At 49.2% G+C, this 21,046-nt stretch overlaps 1 protein-coding gene across 1 annotated transcript in view; it reads right to left on the minus strand.

Annotated features, from left to right (window-relative positions):
* Positions 1–875: 875 nt before the first annotated feature.
* The window catches only part of MARCHF4 (membrane associated ring-CH-type finger 4), a 103,086-nt gene continuing 82,915 nt past the window's right edge, over positions 876–21,046 (minus strand). Inside the window, exons 3-4 of the mRNA XM_049711897.1 lie at positions 18,221–18,413; positions 876–1,378 (exon numbers count right to left, since the gene is read on the minus strand). Of these exons, the coding sequence (XP_049567854.1) occupies positions 1,011–1,378; positions 18,221–18,413 (561 nt within the window). The 3' untranslated portion in view covers positions 876–1,010. The remainder of the gene's footprint in view (positions 1,379–18,220; positions 18,414–21,046) is intronic.

The following is a 21,046-nucleotide window of genomic DNA, read 5'->3' on the forward strand; positions in this document are numbered from 1 at the left end:
GGGGGGCCCTGGGTCTCAGCAGGTGCCAAACCAGGAGGGGCCGTGGCACTGAGCATGTCGTGGCCATGGGTGGTATTGGGTGGTTGGGAAAATCACTCCTGGATTGACAGCTTTGAAGGCTGAAGCCATGGCAGCAGGACTGTGCTCAAGAAACCCATGGGAAATCTGTACTATTGTTGTGTGTGTGTGTGTGTGTGTGTGTGTGTTTCCTGTAAACATCTTTGAGCCAAATCACCATAAAATAAAGTAACAAGGGCACAGAAAGACACCCTACTCCAAACCTACGCCCTCTTTGAGCCCATCTGAAATTGGGAGTTCCCAGTTTGGAAGGGGAAGGAACCCCCCTCCCTCTGGCCGCTCAGGTCAGCATCTCCCTCCCTGCAGCACTGCCCCCAGGCCTGAGTCAGGAATCCTGCCCACCCAGGTGAGCCCAGGGGCCACAAATGCTAGGAATCTCATTCTGCCAGCTCCCACCCATCCCTCTCCCTCCCCCCAACTGTCCCTGGAACACAGCCCAGGGAGAAACCAAAGCAAACTGAAAGGTAAAACAAGGCCGGCTACAAGTGCTTCTCCTTCCCACACGTGCACACGTGGGCACCACCGCCACCAGACACGCAGCTTCGCCCTCCCCAGCCGCCGCTTCTCCCAGGTGCTTTGCGCAGGGGGGCACATCTGGGTGCCTCTGTTGTTGTGTTTTGTTAGGCCCAGTATGTATTGCACTTCGTTGCTGAGTTTGTATTGGTTTTCCTCGTGCTTGTTGGAGAATGGTATTGACCGGTTGGAAATCAGGAAACCGCTCACAGCGCCAGCCTCCCTCCAGCTCCAGTCCTGCCCCCAGGCCCCTCAAGGCACCCCCACCACCACCTGCCCTCTGGCCCCTGGGGTGCCTCCATGCCTCCCCACACCTGCTCCCCAGATGGCGTCCTGTCAGGGGCGGCCCTCCGCGGCCCCTGCTCTCCTCGCTCTTGTGCGTGTGTGTGTGGTCACAGCTCCCTCCCAGGTCTCTCCTCTCACACCGTCGTGACCCTCATGACCAGCTCTCGGCTGCCGCCCTGTGGGGTCCGCTGTTCATGAGGTCTTAAGTGACTCAAGATGTGCAGGATGGTGTAAGCACAGTGGTGATCGGACAGAGGGCCTGAGGGGTGGCCGGCCGCCCGGGCGGGGCCTTCCTCAGGGGCAGGGGTGCCTGCAGCCTCCTCTCCGGAGGGGGGCGCGTTGGCCTGGGTGGACGAGGACATCCGGGCGTTGGTCCTGCCTCCTGCCTTTTGATCCTCCAGGTCTTTCGTCTTGTCATAGTTCAGCACTTTCCATTGCTGGTTGACAGCCTGCCACCGTTTAAAGATGCGGTACACGGAGGGCCCCTCGTGGATGATGAGGCCTGGGCAGCAGGGAGAAGAGAAAAACAAAGGCGAGTAAGAGACAGCAGCTCACCGCCGGGAGAAACGCGTCTCCCTCTGTTTGTAAGTGAGTATAGGTGTTGGGTAAGCCAGATTTATATTGGTTTGATTTGTTCTTTTCAAACCTACCTTTCAGCTCTGGGCCACATGGCAACATCCTTACATTTCTAGGCTCAGCAAGTCTTTGGAAGTATGTGGTAGGCCGCCACACCGAGGGCGTGAAATAGTCGGGCACCTACATGCAGTGCTTTTTCCTCTGCCTCTGCTCTATCCCTCCTTCTCCTTGGCCTGACAAAATCCAAATTCATTGTCCATTAAGGCGTAATAGAAATAACTTTTTCTCCCTCTGCCCTGTGTCTGTGGCACCTGGCACTTAGCAGATGTTGACTGAATCCTGTGCCTTTACCATAAAAGAAACCCTATGGTCATTCCATACCTGCTGAATGTCCGAAATTCCACTGATTACCTCTTGGCTATTCAACAGAAAGCCCAGTGCTACTAATATACACACATTGCTGGCAGAGAGAACTCTGGCATGGTTCTGTTGGCCAGGGGCAGTGTAGAGTCAGAAACGAGCTGTGTCAGACAACCAGGAAACGAAATATTGTGTGCCTACTCTGTGCTAAGCACTAGGGATAGCGCAGTGAACAGGACAGGCAGAGGCCTGCCCTCAGAGAGCTGGCATTCTAGTGGAGAGACACACGACAGACATGGAAACAAACCAATAAGACTATTTCAGGCACGGACACACGCTATGTGGAAGATAAAACAGGGGGAAGTAGCCACTGCCTGCAGACACTGAGAGTCCTGTTCGATGGAGACGGTAGTAAGGGCTTGTGAGGGAGGTGATATCTGAGTTGAGACTTAATTTCTTTTTTTTTTCTTTTTCTTTTTTTCTTTTTTTTTCCGGCCGGGCCACGCAGCTTGTGGGATCTTAGTTCCCCGACCAGGGATTGAACCTGGGCCACAGCCATGAAAGTGCTGAGTCCTAACCACCGGACCACCAGGGAATTCCCTTGAGTTGAGACTTAAATGATGAGAAGGAGGGATCCATGCAAAGTCTGGAGAGAGAGCACGTTAGTGGTAAGAGCTGTAGGCACAAAGGCCAGGAAGTGGGAATGGAAGGCACCCGGCTCAGAAAGGAGGTCAGTGTGGCCAGGGCGCGGGGAATGAGTGAATGAGTGGGCAGTGCAGGGAGATGGGGGCCAGAGGCCAGTCTATGGTAAGGCCTTATAGGCCATGGCAAGGGATTTATATTCTATCTTGAGTATAAGGGGAAGCCACTGAAGGGCTGTAATAGGAGGACGATGTGGTCTGATATACCCTTCAGAAAGGCCATCCTGGTTCCTGTGAAACAATAGACTGAAGAGGGACCAAGAGCAGATGCCGAAGACCGAGGAAGTGATGCAGTGATGCGACTCGGCAATGACGGGCGCTTAGGCTAAGGTGTAGCGGCAGAGGAAGTGAGAGGCCACTGGAGTCAGGATGTATGTTGGGGGCAGAGCTGACAGACTTGCTGGCAGGTGAGGTGAGTCAAGAGAAAACTCTGAAGCTTCTGGCCTCAGCAGCTAGATGAGTATTGGTGTCATTGACTGAGGTATGGTAGGCATGAGGGTCAGGGGTGTGGATCTGTGTGGTGGTGGCAGCCACTGTATTAGTTTCCAATTGTTGCTGTAACAGATCACCACATATTCAGTGGCTTGAAACCACACAGATGTGTTCTCCTGCAGTTCTGAAGATCAGAAGTCTGAAAATCAGTGTCACTGGGCTCAAGTGAAAGTGTCAGCAGGGCTGTGTTTTCTCTGGTGGCTTTGAGGGGAGAATCTATTTCCTTGCCTTTTTTCAGCTTTTAGAAGTTGCCTGTGTTCCTTGCCACTTCCTGGCATCACCGCCCTTTTCTTCTGATGTCACATCTCCTACTCCTCTCCTGTCATTGAGTCTCCCTCTGCCTTTCTCTTATGAGAACACTTTGATTACATTGGGTCCACCTGAATAATCCATGAAACTCTACCTGTTACAAGATTCTTAGATTAGTCACATCTGCAAAGTCCCCTTTGCCATATAAGGTAACATTAACAGGAACTAGGACCTGGGTGTCTTGGGGGACCATTATTCAGCCTACTACGTTCATTAATAGTTATATTTTGGTTATGGTAAATTTAAGACACCTGATAGGAATCTCAATAGAAGGGCTAGGCAGGCAGTTGGACGTATGAGTCTGAAGCTTAGGGAGAGGTCTTGCCTGAAGCTTCTGGTAATATGGAGGTTTGGTGGAGGCAGAGCCGGGAAGGGAGTTTCTGAAGGAGCAATATATAGTGTCGAAGCAAGACCAGCAAGTGTGGAGACCCAGAAGTCTAGAGAAGGGCATGTTTCATGAAAGAGAGTGTGATAACTCCTTGAAATGCTGTTGAGAGGTCAGCTCAAGTGCAATGAGGATGAGGATGAAATTAGCTTGGTGGGCACAGAGGAGGTAGGAGGAAAGATGCAATAGTGGGAAAATCAGGTAGTTCTCATCCAAGTGCACCTTTTTCTTCCATGAAGTCATCAGCTAAGGTGGGAAGGGATAAGGCAGGAAAGTGTTGAAGATTTGTGGGGAGAAGAGAAGGTGGAAAATAATTATCTTGCAGAGTGAGAGAATGAATTTACAAGGGAGAGGAGGTAGAATTATCTGACAGTGTTGAGCACCTATTTGAGATTTGTGGCCACAATTTAAAGTGGGTCTAGTCATTGGTTGGGTGGTTTTAATTAGCATAGACTGTCTTTCCAGGTAAGTATGGCAGGAGAGAGAGTGGGACATGAGAATTATGGATGTTTGCAAAGGGAGCTGTTATCACGTTGGCCCATGGAGTCTAGACCGGGAAGGAGGGAAGTAAGAACACAAAGGGATAAGGAATAATGAAAATGGAGAAGTGGAAAGTGATAGGGTCAATGCCAAGAGGTTTCTATGGATTTGGAGAATTGCTAGAGTCAGTGAACTACAAGGATAGGGGGTGATGATCAGAGAGTGGGGTGTTTAAATCCAGATTTTGAAGGGATGGGGTTCTTGGTGATGATGAGCACTAGGGAGTGACCACTTGAACGGGGCTGAGGTGGGCTGGAGGGAAAGTTCTGGAATAATGAGGAAGGCAGGGAGTGGGCTACATTATCTGCATCAGCCGTCCTCATCCTCTGATAGAACATCCTCAGTTCTATCAGACCAAATGCCCCCTTTTTATAACAAATTATAACAAATATATTTTAATATCCCCTTTTCTGTTCTGAAATGAAACTTACAAAATAATCCAAGCTACTATGGTTTCTTTTTTTAATTAATATAATGCCCTAACAGATTATGTAAAGAAGAACAAAGGGGAAGTCACTTTATAACACGATAATATAAATTTCAATATAATGCTGGGGCACAGCCACTTTAGAAAAGAAATAAAAAACCTCATACATTTGCAAAATGCCCCCTAGGGGATGGGAACACCCCTTCCAAGGACCACTGATCTACAGAGATGCTGAGACAGGTATGGTGGGAGGGAGTGTGTGAGCCAGGTGCACAGGGGATGTGAGGAGTGAGTAGGCAGTCAGTAGCCAGCAGCATCAAGGTCAAAGGGCTGGTGAAGTATGATGACATTCACTTCAAAGGAGCTGGGGCTTCTGAAAGATAAAGGAAGAGAGGCAGTTTGCAGATGGTAATGGGGAGCAAGGAGGACTCAGCCCACCTCCAGGCCCCCAGGATACAGTGTCCTGGAGACAGGGCAGCCACCACCTAAGACAGCCATGCAAGAAACAATGTCCTCAGGAGACAGCTTTATTTCAATTAAAGGATGAGGAAAGGAACGCTCGGAGGAGAGGTTGCCAGTGGTGGACGATGAGGTCCAGAGGGCATGTGGAAGGGCTGGGAAGAAAGGGCCAGTAAAAGGATGAGAAACATAGGAAAGGGGTGATTGTCCGTATGGTGAAGATGGTTTGGGAGGCTGGACTCACGGTGAGGGAGATGACTGGGGATGAGGTACAGTGGGATTCTCTTGCATCACTGTAAATCCAGGGGCGGCTTGTCTGTCCCCTGCGAGGAAGAGCTGATTCATAGGAGCAAACAGCAATGAGTCACTCCAGCCAACTCCACGTCAAGCAAAGAGACTGGATGGGAACATCTCAAAGCCTCTGCAACCTCCAACACGCCATGATTCTAGGAGACAAGACAGCCACCCACTGCTACTCTTTCCTCCGGGACTCCGACAGCTCCTAAAATTGTACTTTGTACAACAGGTCTTCGAGGGTTCACTGAAGGAGAGACAGCCTCCCTGTAGCCCAGTTGTTCCTAATCTTTTGGATCATGTGCCCCTTTGAGGATCTGATGAAAGCTAAGGACCACATTCCTGGGAAAAAACCCAGACACGTGAACTGTCGTTATGATTTTAGTGGGTTCATAAATCTCCTTTGGACCACCTGTGGACCCTTGATCTCCTGCCTGGCTCTGGACAAGGAGACTTCCTCTCTGCCCACTTTCTCACCCTCTCCCAATGTGCCAACTCTCATCGCTTCCTTCAACCTTTTGAATACATGCCTATGCACCCTTGGCACTGCAGTGCTCACTTGTTCATTTATTTCACAAGCCTTGTTTGAACACTGTTATGCCCTTTCCCCTAGATTGTAAGCCCGTCAAGGACAGGGATCAGATATGGTTGAGGCTTGGGCAGCTAATACAGTATTGGGAGTTTAATGAAGCCTTGGTGGTGATGGAGGACATAGGGGCCTTTGCGGGGGTTGGGGGGAATCAGGATTTTTTGAAGCCCCAAACTCACTGTTTCCAATAAGAGTCACTACACTTGGTTCTTAATTAGCTTCTTAATCAGATAATTTTACCCTGATTGAAGAGCGTGGCTTAAATTTCTGGTCTGAATGCTACCTCCTAATTATCTGTCTAGTGTTCAGGAAATAATTAGACCATTTTAATGGATAGATGGCTGAAGGGAAGGAAGGTGCACCTGTTTTTGTAGATAATGCTTGTTTGGCAAAAGTTGGAAAAGCACAAACTACCTCATTCGCATCCACTCCCTAGCCCTCTCTCTGCTTCCTGCTCTACAGATTACTTATCCATTCCTTGAGCCGCAGAATCTTTTTTAATGAGGGAAGATGGGTGGCACTCATTTGATAGGGACAGGTCAAGTGGGCAAAGTTGAAGAGATGGGAGAGAAAGAAGATGAATGGGAAAATGGATAGAGAGAAAGAGAGACTAAAGTTAGAAGAGGAGGAAAGAAGGCTATTGGTGAATGGAGGCAGGGAAGTAGTAGAAAAACAAAATAGAAAATTAGAATGCATGGCAATATCAGAAATTCAACACATTTTGATTGAGTCCCTTTCTGGGGTTTTCTATTTAATTTATCTAGTACCCACCTAACAAGGTGCCCAACCCTGGGCTGTATTCACTGATACAGTTCTAGAAGAACATTTTTGTCTCTGGAAACCAGCTGATTCTACACATGTCCCAAATATTCCTCTTTCTCACGTCTCCATCTTTCAGGGGCCCTCTTCCTGTAGGCTCCATAGGATGTTGGAAGCCTTCATTTGTCATCGTCTCTCTCCCCGAGCCTCCAGCTGAAATGGCCCTTTGCTCGGCCCATGAGGATGGGAGGGAAGGTGGCCATTGTGAGCAGGTTGTCCTGCCTGCACAGCCCCCCTGCCCCTAACTCACCACAGTGCTGTCAGGGAGTTCTCCCTGACGTGGTATCCCAATCCTCCGCTGCTGAATTTTGGCCTTTGGTTCTTGCTGTGTGCATAGCAGTGAGATACAATTTAATTCTGTTTAGTTAGCATTTCCTGAACCTACTGTGTGTTTCTATGAGCACATGTGATGGAACAAAAACAGATTCCCATAATGTATGGAGTTAATAGGCCAAGGCTGACTGAGAAGTATGCAGAGAAGAGCTCTGGTCCCCTCAGTGACACCAAATCCTGCTTCCCACCCTCACCTCTTCTCCTACTAGTATCCTAGTTTAAGTGGCATAAAGGTTGCAGACAACTAACTCTACAACAGCGCTTCTCAAACCGGAGAGTTTATGAAAACACAGATTCCTGGGCGCCACCCCCAGACAATCTGACTCAGTAGGTCTGGGATGAGGACTAAGAATTTGCATTTCTAAGAAGCTCTCAGGTGATGCTGATGTATGGACCACACTTGAGCAGCACTGCTGAGAACATGGTCCTTATCCGGACCTACTGCCTCACGGAAGGCTCCGAATTTTGATCAAAGAGCTATAGGTAATTTAAAAAAATACTCTATTTCCAGATGTGACAGACAAGAAAAGCTCAGGCAGCTGAAGAAATGGATACTTCCTCTCCTAGACCCAAAGACTTTTGGGTCCCACCATTGAGGGTCAACTCACTGATGAACACGTATTGAACATGCAGAGTACCTGCCACTTACTAGCCTTGTGGCTTGAGGTAAGTGAATTCCTCTTTCTGAGCCTCAGTTTCCTCATCAGAAAGTGGGGGCTGCTATCCCCTTGCTTATAGGGTAGTTATGAGATTAAATGAGGTAGTGAATCCTTCATGCTGACGCTTGCACTGTGCTGGGCACACAGTTACACTCAATGCCACACGATATTGATTGTTTGAGGGAAATTACAGGACAGAAAAAGTCCACTCATATCTCCTCCTCCTTTATTGCCAACCCCATTCCCAGCGACAAGCACCTGTTCTTCTGTCTCCTAAGTGTCCTTCCCAATCCTCACTCATTGTTTATAGATGAATAACATGCTAGACCTGAAAGGAGCTCTGGAAACCAGCTGATTCTACACATGTCCCAAATATCCTTGCATTGGTGTAATTGAGAGGTCCGTTCCTGGAAGTGTGTTTCTGAAGCTCTGCCCTAAGATACTGGAGATTTTTTTTCCTGTGGGTTTTTTTATGAGGCTTAGATACTAACAGATACTAACAGAACTGCATTTCTCAGCCACGCTGGTGATGGTGAAGGTCATGGTGATGGTGACGGTGATGGTGATGACGGTGTTGGTGATGAGAGTCAATATTTACTGAATGTTTACCGTGTCCTATCATTAAAAGGGCTTTGCAAATATGGTCAACTTGTCTCGCAAACCCAATAAAGGAGGTGATATTATCGCCACCTTACAGAACAGGAAACCGAGCTCAGAGAGCCCTCTGCACTCAGGTGGAGCTAGGTGACTGGCACTGAATGTAGGCATGAGTGAAGCCAAGATTTAAGAAATGGGTACCGAGGGGAAAAGCGTATGTGTGCGTGTGTGTGGTGTGTGCTCGTGCGCGCGCATGCACCTCATCCATGCCCTCTTGTATTTTCTATTAGATGGAGATAAAAGATTCAAAAGCCTAAGGAACTGTGAAGCCACAAGATGCTAGGGTCCTCGGTCCCTGAATCACTGTGTGGAGGAGAACCCCCCCACTGACGGGAACTTCTGCTGGGTTAAAACACTGAATTTGGGGGTTTCATTTTTTTCTATCTACTGGAGTTACCCTAACTGAAATACCTTCAGTGCTAGATCAGGGGCCACAGAGAAAAGCAGCTGTGGCTCAGTGGCCCATTTCACGTGGTCCCCAAAATATATTAGCTGGCTGGAGTGTCCACTTTATTTACCAGATTGCCGCTATTTCTAGCCACAAACCCACCATCAACGGACAGACTTGCCACTTCTGAATCTATCCCAAAATGCGCTGCAGGCACTAAAGGCAGTTCCTAAGAGCTGTTCCTGAAATATTCGAGCCTTGTCAGCATAACTGGAATAACTGAACTGCCTCCCAAGGGGTCTCCTTGGAGGGGGACAGTGAGTGCTTGGCATGTCTACTTCTAAATCCGTCACCTTCATCCTCCGAGCATCCAGCAGCTCAGGTGTGGAGAAGGGTGACCGCGCGCAGGAAGCGGGGGTCGGGGGATGGAGGGGAGGTGCTTAAGGAAGGGGGTGGGGTGATATGTGTTAACAGTTAATCCAGGAAGTTGGATAAGCCGCACGCAGGTAACGGAACATGGACTGAGCATTGTCTGGCCCATTTCTGTGGCGGACGCTTGTGGGCTGTTCGGCCTGGCCCAGCAGTATTGGCCATCCCCGCAGTCACGATTGTCAACCTCTGACAGTCATGACCTCTCACGATGGAAGTAACTCAAAAATCCTGGGATGTCAGACCTGAAAGGACCTTGTAGGTTATCAGGTTCAACCCTCTTGGTTTATAGGTAAGTCAGCTGAGTTGTAGAGAGAGGCAGTAACTTGCCCCAGGTCACAGAGGTAGCTGGTAGCTTATCTGCTCATCAGATCTAGGTCTTCTGCTGCCTAGTCTCTTCTGCTGCACCAGGCTGCCTCCTCCATATTTTCAGTTTCCTAATCAGGGAATTAAGAGATTTGACAGGTGAGGTCATTTCTACCCAGAAGGAGGGAGGGAGGGAGGGAAGGAATCCTTGCGGCATATATGTGTTTTTTGTTAATGTGAATTAAAATTAAGTTTGAAAAGCAGTGTTTTCACAGCCCGGCTGCCCCGACCCCCTGCCCACTTGCTGTAAACTGGGATTTGAATCCCTTTATCTCAGAGGGCAGGTATCAGGTACCTCTAAATCATAGGGAAGTTACTGAGTATACTGCACACAGAGGAAGTTTTAACAAAACCTTTCTATAACTTCATCAATTACCCTAAGCCACAGCTTCGGAATCTTGCTCGCTTTCCTCACCCTGACCCTATTTCGCTCACAAGCGAAAAACAAACATGATGAGGATGAGGTCCTCATTTCTGCAGAGTTGACTTCTTGGTGGCCAATCTCTTGGGTCTGTGGAGTGAAAAAAAATGTTTTTGGTGCCAGAGACCTTAATTAGTTTGCTCTTGTTAAATCCTAATAACTTGACCCACTGGAGCAGAGAACGTCCCATTTGTTTCCTGGGTGGCTCTGTCAACTTCTCTGCCGGGGAAGACAGCGTCATTAGAGATGACGGAAGAGTAGGCAGGTGGAACGAGGACGCTCGATGTAATCAGATCTTCTCATTGAGGGGACACGGGTGAGGGAGCCTAAACCTTCCAGAAGAGGCACTGCTCCAAATAACAGCTGGTTCTCAATTATGGGAGGACTCCGGGTCAGCCTCTCCAGGCTGTGGCTGGATTCAGGTTTTAACTGTTTTGGCATACCTTTATTGAGTGTCTACCTCGAGGGAAATCTACCCTGACCAAGTACCTCCTACCCTGGTCACTGATACGTATAAGTGCCTGCTCCTTTACACGTGCCATCTTATTCAATCCTCTCAACAAACCTCTGAAGACAGTGTTATCAGCCCATTTCACAGATGGGAAGACAAAAGCAGAGAGAGGTTATGCAAATCACTTAAGGTCAAAAGGTTAGTAAGAAACTGAGCAATATGCAGTCCCAGACCATTATGTAGCACCACGCCTGCCACTTCGGAGACCCAGCTCTCTGGGTTTTGTGGCTCAGTCTCTCCTGCTGTTTTCTCATCTTCTGTCTCCTTCCATCCCGTAAGTGTTTAATGTTGCCCAGGTCTCTGTCCTTAGTCTACTCTCTGAACGTTCCTCCTAAGTTATCTATTCAAAATCCACAGCTTCAAACACCTCTAATTGTTGCCTTCCAAATCTGTCTTCAACTGCCTACTTTCCTTACCTGTCCCCCTTCCCATCAGTTACCAGCCCTAGTCAGAAATGGTTCAATGCCCTCTACATCTTCCTCTATGTCACAGGAGGGGACCACCTGTGCACTAAAAGAAAGCCTTTCCCTCTTTCTACCCCAGCAAAGGACACCTTCCTGGCCTTGCATTCTCCTCTTTGCAGATAATGTCCTCCACGTGTCTTGCATCTCTTCTACTGCAAACTCTTGACTTAGCAACTGCCTCTTGCCTCTCTGCCTAGATTTTAGGTTTAGGATGGTCCTTTTTTTGTTGTTGCCTTTGCTGAAGACATTTACTTTGGTTCCCATTTGTTTCATCCATTGCCCACCCCATTCTCATGCTCAGCAATGGCGCCTAGTCCCCACTCGAGCCAGAGCCCCGGGGCTCCCACTTGCCTGAAGGAGTTCAGACAGTCCTATCAAGTCCACATCCTATGTGCTGCTCAAGGTCATCCCATACACTTCTTCCCCATTGCCACTGTTTTGCATCTCTTTCCTTCTTGCTCAGACTATTACAATCATGTTTGCAGCTGGCCTCTCCCAATGTCTAGTCTGTCCAGCTCTGATCCATCCTCGCCACAGCTACCAGAGCTGTCTCTTTAAAACACACATCTGGTCATAATTCTTCTCCGTATAAAATCTTATCAATCCCTCCCCATCACCAACAGGGTAGTCTGAGCTGCTTAGCACGTGATTCGTGATCTGTGAGATCTGGTTCTTGCCAACCTCCCCATCCCCATGACCCACCTCTCCACCCTGGCTCTTTGCACCAAGCCATATAAATCTGCCCAAAGTTTCCTAAGCACACCTTGTTCTCGCATGTTTCTGTGTCTCTACACAGTTCTGCCTGGAAAGTTCTCCACTTTTCTGGATAATTTTTTTTTTTTTTTTTTTTGCTGTACACGGGCCTCTCACTGTTGTGGCCTCTCCCGTTGCAGAGCACAGGCTCCGGACACGCAGTCTCAGCAGCCATGGCTCACGGGCCCAGCTGCTCGGCAGCATGTGGGATCCTCCCAGACCGGGGCACGAACCTGTGTCCCCTGCATCGGCAGGCGGACTCTCAACCACTGCGCCACCAGGGAAGCCCCTGGATAAATTTTGACATATCTTTTAAAATTAGCTCAAGGATAGGGTTCCTTCCTTTAGAAACCCTTCTTGGACACCTCTAAGAGAGAGTTAATCGCTCTCTGCTCGGTTCTACCTTCCTCTATATCTTGTAAAACTCCTGCTGTGTTGTGATTTATTTATAGACTGTGAGCTCCTTGAGGGCAGGGACTGTGTCTCATTCATCTCTGTGTTAATATTCCCTAGTTTCAGGAACAAAACAAGACATCCAACAAATGATACTGAATGAATGGATCTGGCCATCCCAAGCCCACTCTGATTCAGTCATTTCCTGTGCTCACTCGTCTCTGTGTCCCAGCTCTTATTATTGCCATCAGTAATCACCTTGTCTGCATCCCCAGTGAAGTGTAAGATCCTTGAGAGCAGGTGCCCTTTCAATAAATATTTCTGAGTGAAGGAGTGGATTCCCTAATTCCATGCTAACCAGTAAATTTAGCCATCCACATCCCAAGTACCTTTCACCAGAATGTCATGGGGAGACAAACTACCCAAATTTCATCTCAACTTCTCAAGTCTCCCTCTCAGCTGGTGTCAGAACAGCACTGATTAAAAGGGAGGTACAACAACGGCTAACCTCCAAAACCCCGAGTACGGGACAGGAGCAGCTGGGGCTCACTGAATTTCTTATTGTTACCAGCCATTACTCTATGGGTCAAGGTATTACTGGACCAATTTCCCATCAACCTGCCTCCTCATCCAATCCCTGCATCTGCAATTTCACAGCACAATCAGAGATGAAATAGGCGGTAAAAAGTGCCCAGGAATTGGAGCCAGAAGTTTGTGGTCCGGTCCTCAGCTCTGCCATCTCTTAGTTATGTTACCTGGAGCCCAACTGCTTTAAACCTATTCTCACCTGTTAAATATGGATAATACTTACCTTGCTTATCTTTTAGAGTTGTTGGCCCCTTTCTCAGTTCCTCTCTGTTGCAGGGGTTTGGTGGTTTGCTCTGTCTACAGCAACTTACATCTGGCTTTCACAGTGGCACAGATTGGTCTAGGGAGTTAGGACTGTAAGCCAACTGTAGAGGCAGCCCATATCCCAGAATATACAACCCTCTGATATGACCAAGTCCAGAGACATTGTCCACAACCCTGGACCCATGCTGCATCAAACAGAGAATCCGGGCCTTCCTGGAAACCATTTCAGGCAAAATCCTTTGGTGAGAACCAAAGGCCATTGTCTGATAGTCATTGCCTTCACTGATTGACCTGGAGGCCAGCCAGGTGGACACAGCCATGGATGGGGCTGACGTAGCTTCACAAACAGCAAGCTGACCATGTCCCAGACTCTGCGTCCTCTTAGCTTCATGGCAGAGAATATCTGCTGAGCTGGTGTTGGTGCTCAGTGGAGTTTCTCCTCATGTGCCTCTCCCACTCTCACCAACTTTCCCTTAGCACACCACTCTGATAGAAAAGCGAAATACATTTTTAAGGATTAATTAAACCTCTATATTATGTTAACTCAGATTTATACTATCTGAGGCCATTTAACAGTCTAGGGGATAGACCAAGGTGTCTGAAGCGTAGAGAAAGTTCAAAGAATTATTTTAACAAACGGTCTTATTCCTTTCTTACTCCACCTCTTGAGTTAGCACGGGGCTAGACTCATTTTCCTTTCTCCCGAGGATAAAATTTCTATCCAGGTACTGAATTGCTCCATCTATCCAGGCAGCTTGGGTCTATGGACATGGATTCATTCCGTCAACATTTTTATTTGCCCAACATCTCTTGAAAACACCCACCTCCCTCATTTCCACTTCCACCCACTCTCTGGTGAGGATCCCGCCCTTCCTCCGCCCACCTTTTCATATCATCTTCTTCCACTCTCCCAGGACTTCTGGAAGGAAAGTTTCTTCTTTTCCAATGGAAGTGAGCTCAATGATTGAGTTTTAAAGCTGGTGACTGCCTCAGAAGCCTGTAGGTGCCCCCCCTGTGGCTCTCTGTGGTTTCCATCTTTGTGCAGTAAAAGGACCACATCGTGCCTCCTCCTGGCTGGCCCAGCCTGGTCTCTGTCCCTGTTCTAGCTTCTCTGCCTCCCATTGGTTCAGTGAATCAGGCCAGAAGTGCAGATTCGTGAATGGAGGCAGGAGGTGTAGGAGAGAAGTTACGGCACACTCTCCTTCTAGAGGAACAGACTGGACCCTGGGTTGGCATTCTGGTTTGTCGCCCCTGAAGATCTGATGAAGGTGGAGCGTCAGCTGGGTTATAGCATTGCCTAAGTTGGAGGTGACCCCTGACGGGTGGGCGCTTTACCGTGAAGACTGCTGGGAGGCTGTAGCATTGGGCTTTCTGAGTCCAGCGACTCTGGTGAATAAGTGTGACTTTTGCGGGGACCCTGGAAACTAGGCTAAGATGGACCCACTGTTGTGGATCTCATCTCCTCGTTTCTGAACTATCATTTGGGGGCTGAGAGACTAGCCCTAGACTAGGATCGGGAGTGTGGCGAGGACTCGCCTGCAGAGGTAAGCTGGACCTGCCTTATGGAGGCTGTGGGTCCTGTCCTGCATTCCTCTAGGTGAATCTCATGCTCTCCTGTAGCTCCGTAAGTCTGAATGTCTAGTTAAGCCTAAAAATAAAGAGGCTCCACCTGACTTTCCCTTCCAGAGAGCCCTTAAAAGCTGACATTTTTACACCCACTTTTTTTTTTTTTTTGCGGTACGTGGGACTTACACCCACTTTTGCAGTGCTGTGTGTTCCCCCCGCCTCCACTGCAACTGACCAGAACATGGTAGAGGAGAAGTGTCTCGTGCTTGAACTTCACCCTTACAACCACCATCATTACTCTTGATCATCATCATCATCATCAAAATCATCATCATCGCAACCACCACAAGAATGTGTGCCTTCCAGCTCCGGCCCATCAGCTCCCACTCTCTTAACAAGATCACATATTACTTCCTTTTTAACTTTGTCTCCCAGCATTTTCTCCTATGGACAGCATCTCTTAAAAAAAACAAACAAACAGGGCTTCCCTGGTGGCTCAGTGGTTGAGAGTCCGCCTGCCGATGCAGGGGACATGGGTTCGTGCCCCGGTCCGGGAAGATCCCACATGCCGCGGAGCGGCTGGGCCCGTGAGCCATGGCTGCTGGGCCTGCGCGTCTGGAGCCTGTGCTCCGCAACAGGAGAGGCCACAACAGTGAGAGGCCCGTGTACTGCAAAAAACGAACAAACAAAAAAACCCTGAACCCTGAACTGAGAGCCCTACCGTGCTGCCTGAATTAACCTAAGACAAATTCTTCAGTCTCAGAGTTTCACCATCCGAAAAATGGGGGGAATAATCATTGCCCCTGGGGACACGCTTCTGAAACAGAATTAGCTCCAGTTAGAATCAATAAAATAATAGAGCAGTCTGAACTTTTTAAAGGTGAGATAGTCTAAATCTAAATATATCTGACCACTTTTGGACGGCACCGAAAGCGATTAGGGTCCCTATGCATTCCCCTCCTATCCGCTGGCTGTCTCCAAGCAGTCGCTGGCTGCCTGAGCAGAGTGGATAGTTCACGGTGTGGCTGTACACCTGGGAAAGGATGCTCTCCTGAGAGCTTGGAAGGAAGGACAACAATGTGAACACTCTCAGTACATGGCTCCCTCTGCGTCTCCCATAAACGGAGTGACTGAGTGCCACGTGTATACAAGAAGAGAGAGAAAAGTGGGCCGGGGGCAGGCAGGTAGATAGCGGGGCCAGGAAGAGACAGAGGAGATGGAGCTGAGGACCCCTCCTAAGGGGAGACCCCATGAGCACTAGGCAGGTCCGAGTAGGGGTGCTGGGTGGCTCAGAGCCCCAGGGAGCAGGCCTGCGGTGAAGGCCCCTCCTGTAAGTGGGCCCAGGTGCCTTCAAAGTCATAGGTGGCATCTGTAGGTACTCCGTAAGTGACTCTGCAGGATTCCTGGTATCTGATGCAAGGATAATGGAAAGAGCATTAGACCGCCAGCTGGGAGACCTTGCTGCTAATCCCAGCTGAGCAATCTTGAGAAGATTACTTCCCTTCCCTGGGCCCCTGTTCTCTCAACTTCAAAACAAGGGAGTTGCACTGGTCGATCACATGACCAATCCTTTTCTATGTCCCGTTCTCTCCGTTTTCAAATCTATGGAGCCCTGACTGGGAGATGGTATTTACGTTTCTCTCTCTCACCCACGCTCCCTCCAGGGGAGGAGCTTACTGGTGACTTCATTGGCCCATGGGCTGTGGGCAGAAGGGACAGGGTGCCAGTACTGAGCAGAAGATTTGAGAAGCGCTGCAAGTTTCCACCCATACTCCTGTGCTCCTGTGCTTGGCTAGAAGAACACACCCCAGTAGTCCCTGCTCCTTTAGCCTGGGCCCCAACATGAGGAGAAGGCCTGAACCCAATACACAGTCAGAAGCTAAGTCCAGCCAAGCCCAGCAGAACCAAACCATCTTGCAGACCCATGAATGGGACATAAACGCTTGTTGGGAGGCAGTGCGATTTTGGAGCTGTTTGTTACTGCAGCCAAAGCTTATCCATACACCACGTGACAGGAAAGCATGTCTCACAGATGCGCACACCAGGGACTGATCAAAAGCCTGCCTGAAGGAGAACGAAGGGCAGCTGGGAGGGCCCCTACAGGAAGGCTTCCACTGCTTCCACCTCCACGCCGGAGCCACACACCTCCATATGGAGACGCACCTGGTTTTTGGCATCTACAGCCTGTTCCCCAGCAGGAGTAGGAAAGGAGTCTGGTAGGAGAGGGAACTGAATTAGAACGCCTCAAAGTCAAATTCCTCCCCCTCCACAGTCCTCTCTCTTGCACAGGCCTCCAAGCCTGGGCGGTCTGTTGCTTTCACTGCCTACGGGCCGTGTTTAAAAGGCTCTTGAACTTAGGGGGGAGGTACTTAGGGTGGAGTTTAGCCAGCAGGGAGAGGCAGCAAGACGCTTAGACAAGTTTACAAGTTCCAGCATCACTGGTCTCTGGCTGCTGTAATCGGTATGCAATTCTCCAGGCCTCTCTGATTCCCAGTATTAAAGGACCCCAAAGAAAATGAACACCCTCTCAGCCCAATTCTAGCTAATAGATGTTTTCTTGCCAAACAGAGTAGTGTAGCATATTTGACATCATACACAGACTGATGTGCGGCGAGGACAACTGTGGAGCTCTGGTACTCTCAGCGCTGCAGCCTGGGGGCTAACCTGAGAGGTCCAGGTTGGGGTGTATGACCAGGGCTTGAGCATGCTTCATTCACTCAGAGAAAACCGGGGTCATTCCCCACCTCCTCAGTCACTTGGATGAAGACTTCAGAGTTGACAGCCACAGTCATCTGTTGGGAAAAACAGAGAGCCCTCCACCAACCAACCTAACATAATGGAAGAGGAGGGAACGTACATTTGGGAAAGGCGTAAGGAAACAAGCAGGAACGGCAGTGGTGGGTTTCCGACCTTTTGCTAAAACACTGAAGGTTTTTAAACAAAACCTTACCTGGAACAGACACATATATAAACAGAAGAAAGTGCAGAAGCTCAGGGTGAGGCAGGGGTGAAGTTTCAGAGCCTGTCTGTATAGCATTCCATTCTCCAGTCCTAACAGTGGCTCCTGAAGTTGTGTGTGGAACCCCAGGACTATATACACTTTGCAAACCACTAGGCTAGAGAAAGCTTGGGCATTAATAGGCTTAAAGAAAGCTGGGAAATGAAGGGAGCAGGTATCGTCATGGCTGTTTCTGGGCGTTTTGCTGTGAAGAGAACGGAATTAAATGTACAGGCATCCTTTGTCATGACTTGGCAACGGTGGTGCACACAACAGATAAGAGGCCTTCCACAACTCGCTTGAGGCAGGTAGACTGACCAACCTACCTTTCTCAGATATTTTTAGGACAAGTTTCCTTATTCTTATCTTCAACTGGGAAGGGCAGATTTGCTTGGGAAACACTTAGATCTTCCTCCTTTGCTCTGCTTCCTCCTACTCTCTTCTCACCCCTCAAATCTAAGCCTCTGGCCCCTCCCGAGCTCACAGATCTCAAGCCTGGTGCCCTCTCTGCTTTGACCTTCAAGGCGGAGGGACCCTGAGGGATATGTCTAACTCATCAGTATGCAGCTCCCCATTTCCGGTAGAGACGAGCCCCAGACCCACCTATGCACACCACATCCATGAATCCATACATCCCGTAGCAGATCTGGAAGAGGAGGTCTTGGCGCTGCCATTTTGCTGAGGGGCTGAAGGTCGACCAGATGAGCCAAGAGATACTGGCGATGAGGAAGAGGGAACCCAGGATGGCAGCTGCGATCTGAACCTTCTCAATGACTGTCAGAGAGATGGCCTGCCACTGCAGAGAAGAGAACGGCGGGTTAGCAGTTGCTTGGATGCCCTCGCCCCACGTCCATCCCATTCCCATCCGTCCTCCTTCTGCTGCCCCAACCTCTCGCCTCTGGATTTAAACCTGGGCTTTCCAACTTGTAATGCGATGGCTATATTTGCAAGTTCCTGAGGCTGACACTGTGCTTTTGACGTGGAGGAAACCTGTATCACACTAGATGATCGGAAGCCTTTACAGGGAGGGGGTTCTGGGCGGGCATGGCTGGGAAGGAAGGCCTTTGTGGTTGATGAGGATACAGACAGAAAAATGGGAAGAAAAAGTGGAAATGCAGAGTGTAGGTGGTGTTCCGGGTCCCCAGGATATTCTTTTCTGAGCAACACATTATTTTCTCACTAACAGGTGCTGAGAGGGTACAGGCCTTTTTTATTGTTATTATTTTTTTCACTTGTTTTCTACAACACCACTTGGCATGTCATTTAATATACATGCTAGAGATTACCAATTCAACAGACAAAGACAGGACCCAGGATGTGGGGGAGAGGTAAGAAAAACAGTATAATTTACTGACCGTATATGAACACTGAGATTTCAGGGGTTTTTTTAAACAGAAAAAAGCACTATGCTAATAGCAGTATTGATGGATGGGTTGAAGGCTAGGGTGTGGGTGGGTTTCTACTCCAAAATTCTATGAGTCTATGGCTGGTCCAGGTAGCATAGGCCTAGATGAGCCGTGAGTTGAATTTTAGTTTGGAATTTATTCATACTGTTGCTCAGCAAATATGTACTGGGTATTCTCTGTGTGCCAGGCATCCTGCTAGGTGCTGAAGACAAGGCAGTAAGCAAAAACATACAAGACTTCTGCCTTCACAGGGCTTTTCATCTAGGGAACACAGACAACCAAAGAATTATTTACTACAGCAATCCATCTGGAGTAAGAAAGGGAGGTATATGGCATGTGAGAGCCTACGATAGGGGGTTTCACTTCCCAGAGGAAGCAATGAGTTGACTGGGAATTTACTGGGCAAAGCGAGGAGGGAGGCGTGCTCCGCAGAGGGAAGAGCATGTGCAAAGGCCCTGTGACAGCAGAAAGCATGGTGAACATGAAAACCTGGAAGAAGACCAGAGTGGGGGGAGCAGAGAGCAGGGAGTATGGGGTGAGACGACTGGAAAAGTAAGAAGGGAAGACCACGTGGAAGCTTGAAGAACATGCACAGATTTTTGACTTTATCATAAGAGTAAACATGATGCTCTTGAACAGTTTGTTGTTGGTTTTTTTTGCGGTAAGTGGGCCTCTCACTGTTGTGGCCTCTCCCATTGTGGAGCACAGGCTCCAGATGCGCAGGCTCAGCGGCCATGGCTCACGGGCCTAGCCGCTCCATGGCATGTGGGATCTTCCCGGAAAGTGGGCCTCTCACTGTTGTGGCCTCTCCCGTTGCGGAGCACAGGCTCCAGATGCGCAGGCTCAGCGGCCATGGCTCACAGGCCCAGCCGCTCCGCGGCATGTGGGATCTTCCCAGACCGGGGCACGGACCCATGTCCCTTGCATTTGCAGATGGACTCTTAACCACTGCGCCACCAAGGAAGCCCTCTTGAACAGTTTTAAGAAGGGAAGTGACAGGATCTGGTTTGGGAAGGTGGAGGGAAGGACTATCTCCTGACTGTAGCAGTTTGCATAATGCCCTGCAGAGAGCATCCCCAGAAGGCATTTCAGGAGACATTTCAGGAGGCATTTCAGAACTCTCAAGGAAAGGCGGACAACCTTCCTTCTGCCAACAGTGAGCCCTCCCTGCACATTAAATGGCCTGGATGGAAGCACTGATTCTGGCTCCAGCCAGGACTGACCAGAGGCCCCTAAGGAACTGTAACTACTGGAAAACATTTTGCTTGCTAGTCTAGATGTAGGACATTAGCCTTTGCACTTAATTATACAGATCGCATCCCATCACAGGTAATTGGGCCTTTACATTTTCCACTCTCCAGCCTAGGGTTACACATAACAAAGGCATTTTCCAGAAGATGGCCTGATCCGACAGGCTCCTCTCTTAGACAACAAATGCTTCTTCCAGAGCCTGCCTCCTGACTGAGCTTTTTGTTTCCACCACTGTGACATCAATACCCTCCCTTTCTGCTCCAGATTTCACAAACCCCAAATGGAGAGGCACAGGAAGCTCCCCTTAATCCCTAAAGCCCCTTCCTACCAGCCCCTAAGCCACCTGAGGAAACTAAACAGCGCTCCCGACTACAATTTGAAGCAGGAAGAAGAAAGAACAGGACGGGGTGATATGCACAAGGCTCTCCTCCTGTCTGTCCGATGGGAGGCTCCACAGAGCTGCAAGGAGAAAGCAGAGGACAGGAGAGCTCTGCAATCTCCCAGGGAGGCTGGGAAGGGGAGAAGGGCCCCAGAGGCACCAGGCTGTGCCACCGCCAGACCCCCAGAGCTTCGTCCCCAGCGAGATCCTGATTGCAGTGTCCTGAGATTTCTCCGTGCCCTGCTGTGCAGCAAATGGAGAGACAAAGAGGAAAGTGCATGAAGACGGGATGATTCCTTCCTTATAACAGGAAGGGGAAGTGAGCAAGGGCCAGGCAACCCAATCCTAACCCAGCTCTTCTCCAGCTTGTGGACTGTGACCTAGGAGAAGTCA

The sequence above is a fragment of the Orcinus orca genome, chromosome 7 (assembly GCF_937001465.1).
Source record: "Orcinus orca chromosome 7, mOrcOrc1.1, whole genome shotgun sequence".
Classification (NCBI taxonomy): domain Eukaryota; kingdom Metazoa; phylum Chordata; class Mammalia; order Artiodactyla; family Delphinidae; genus Orcinus; species Orcinus orca.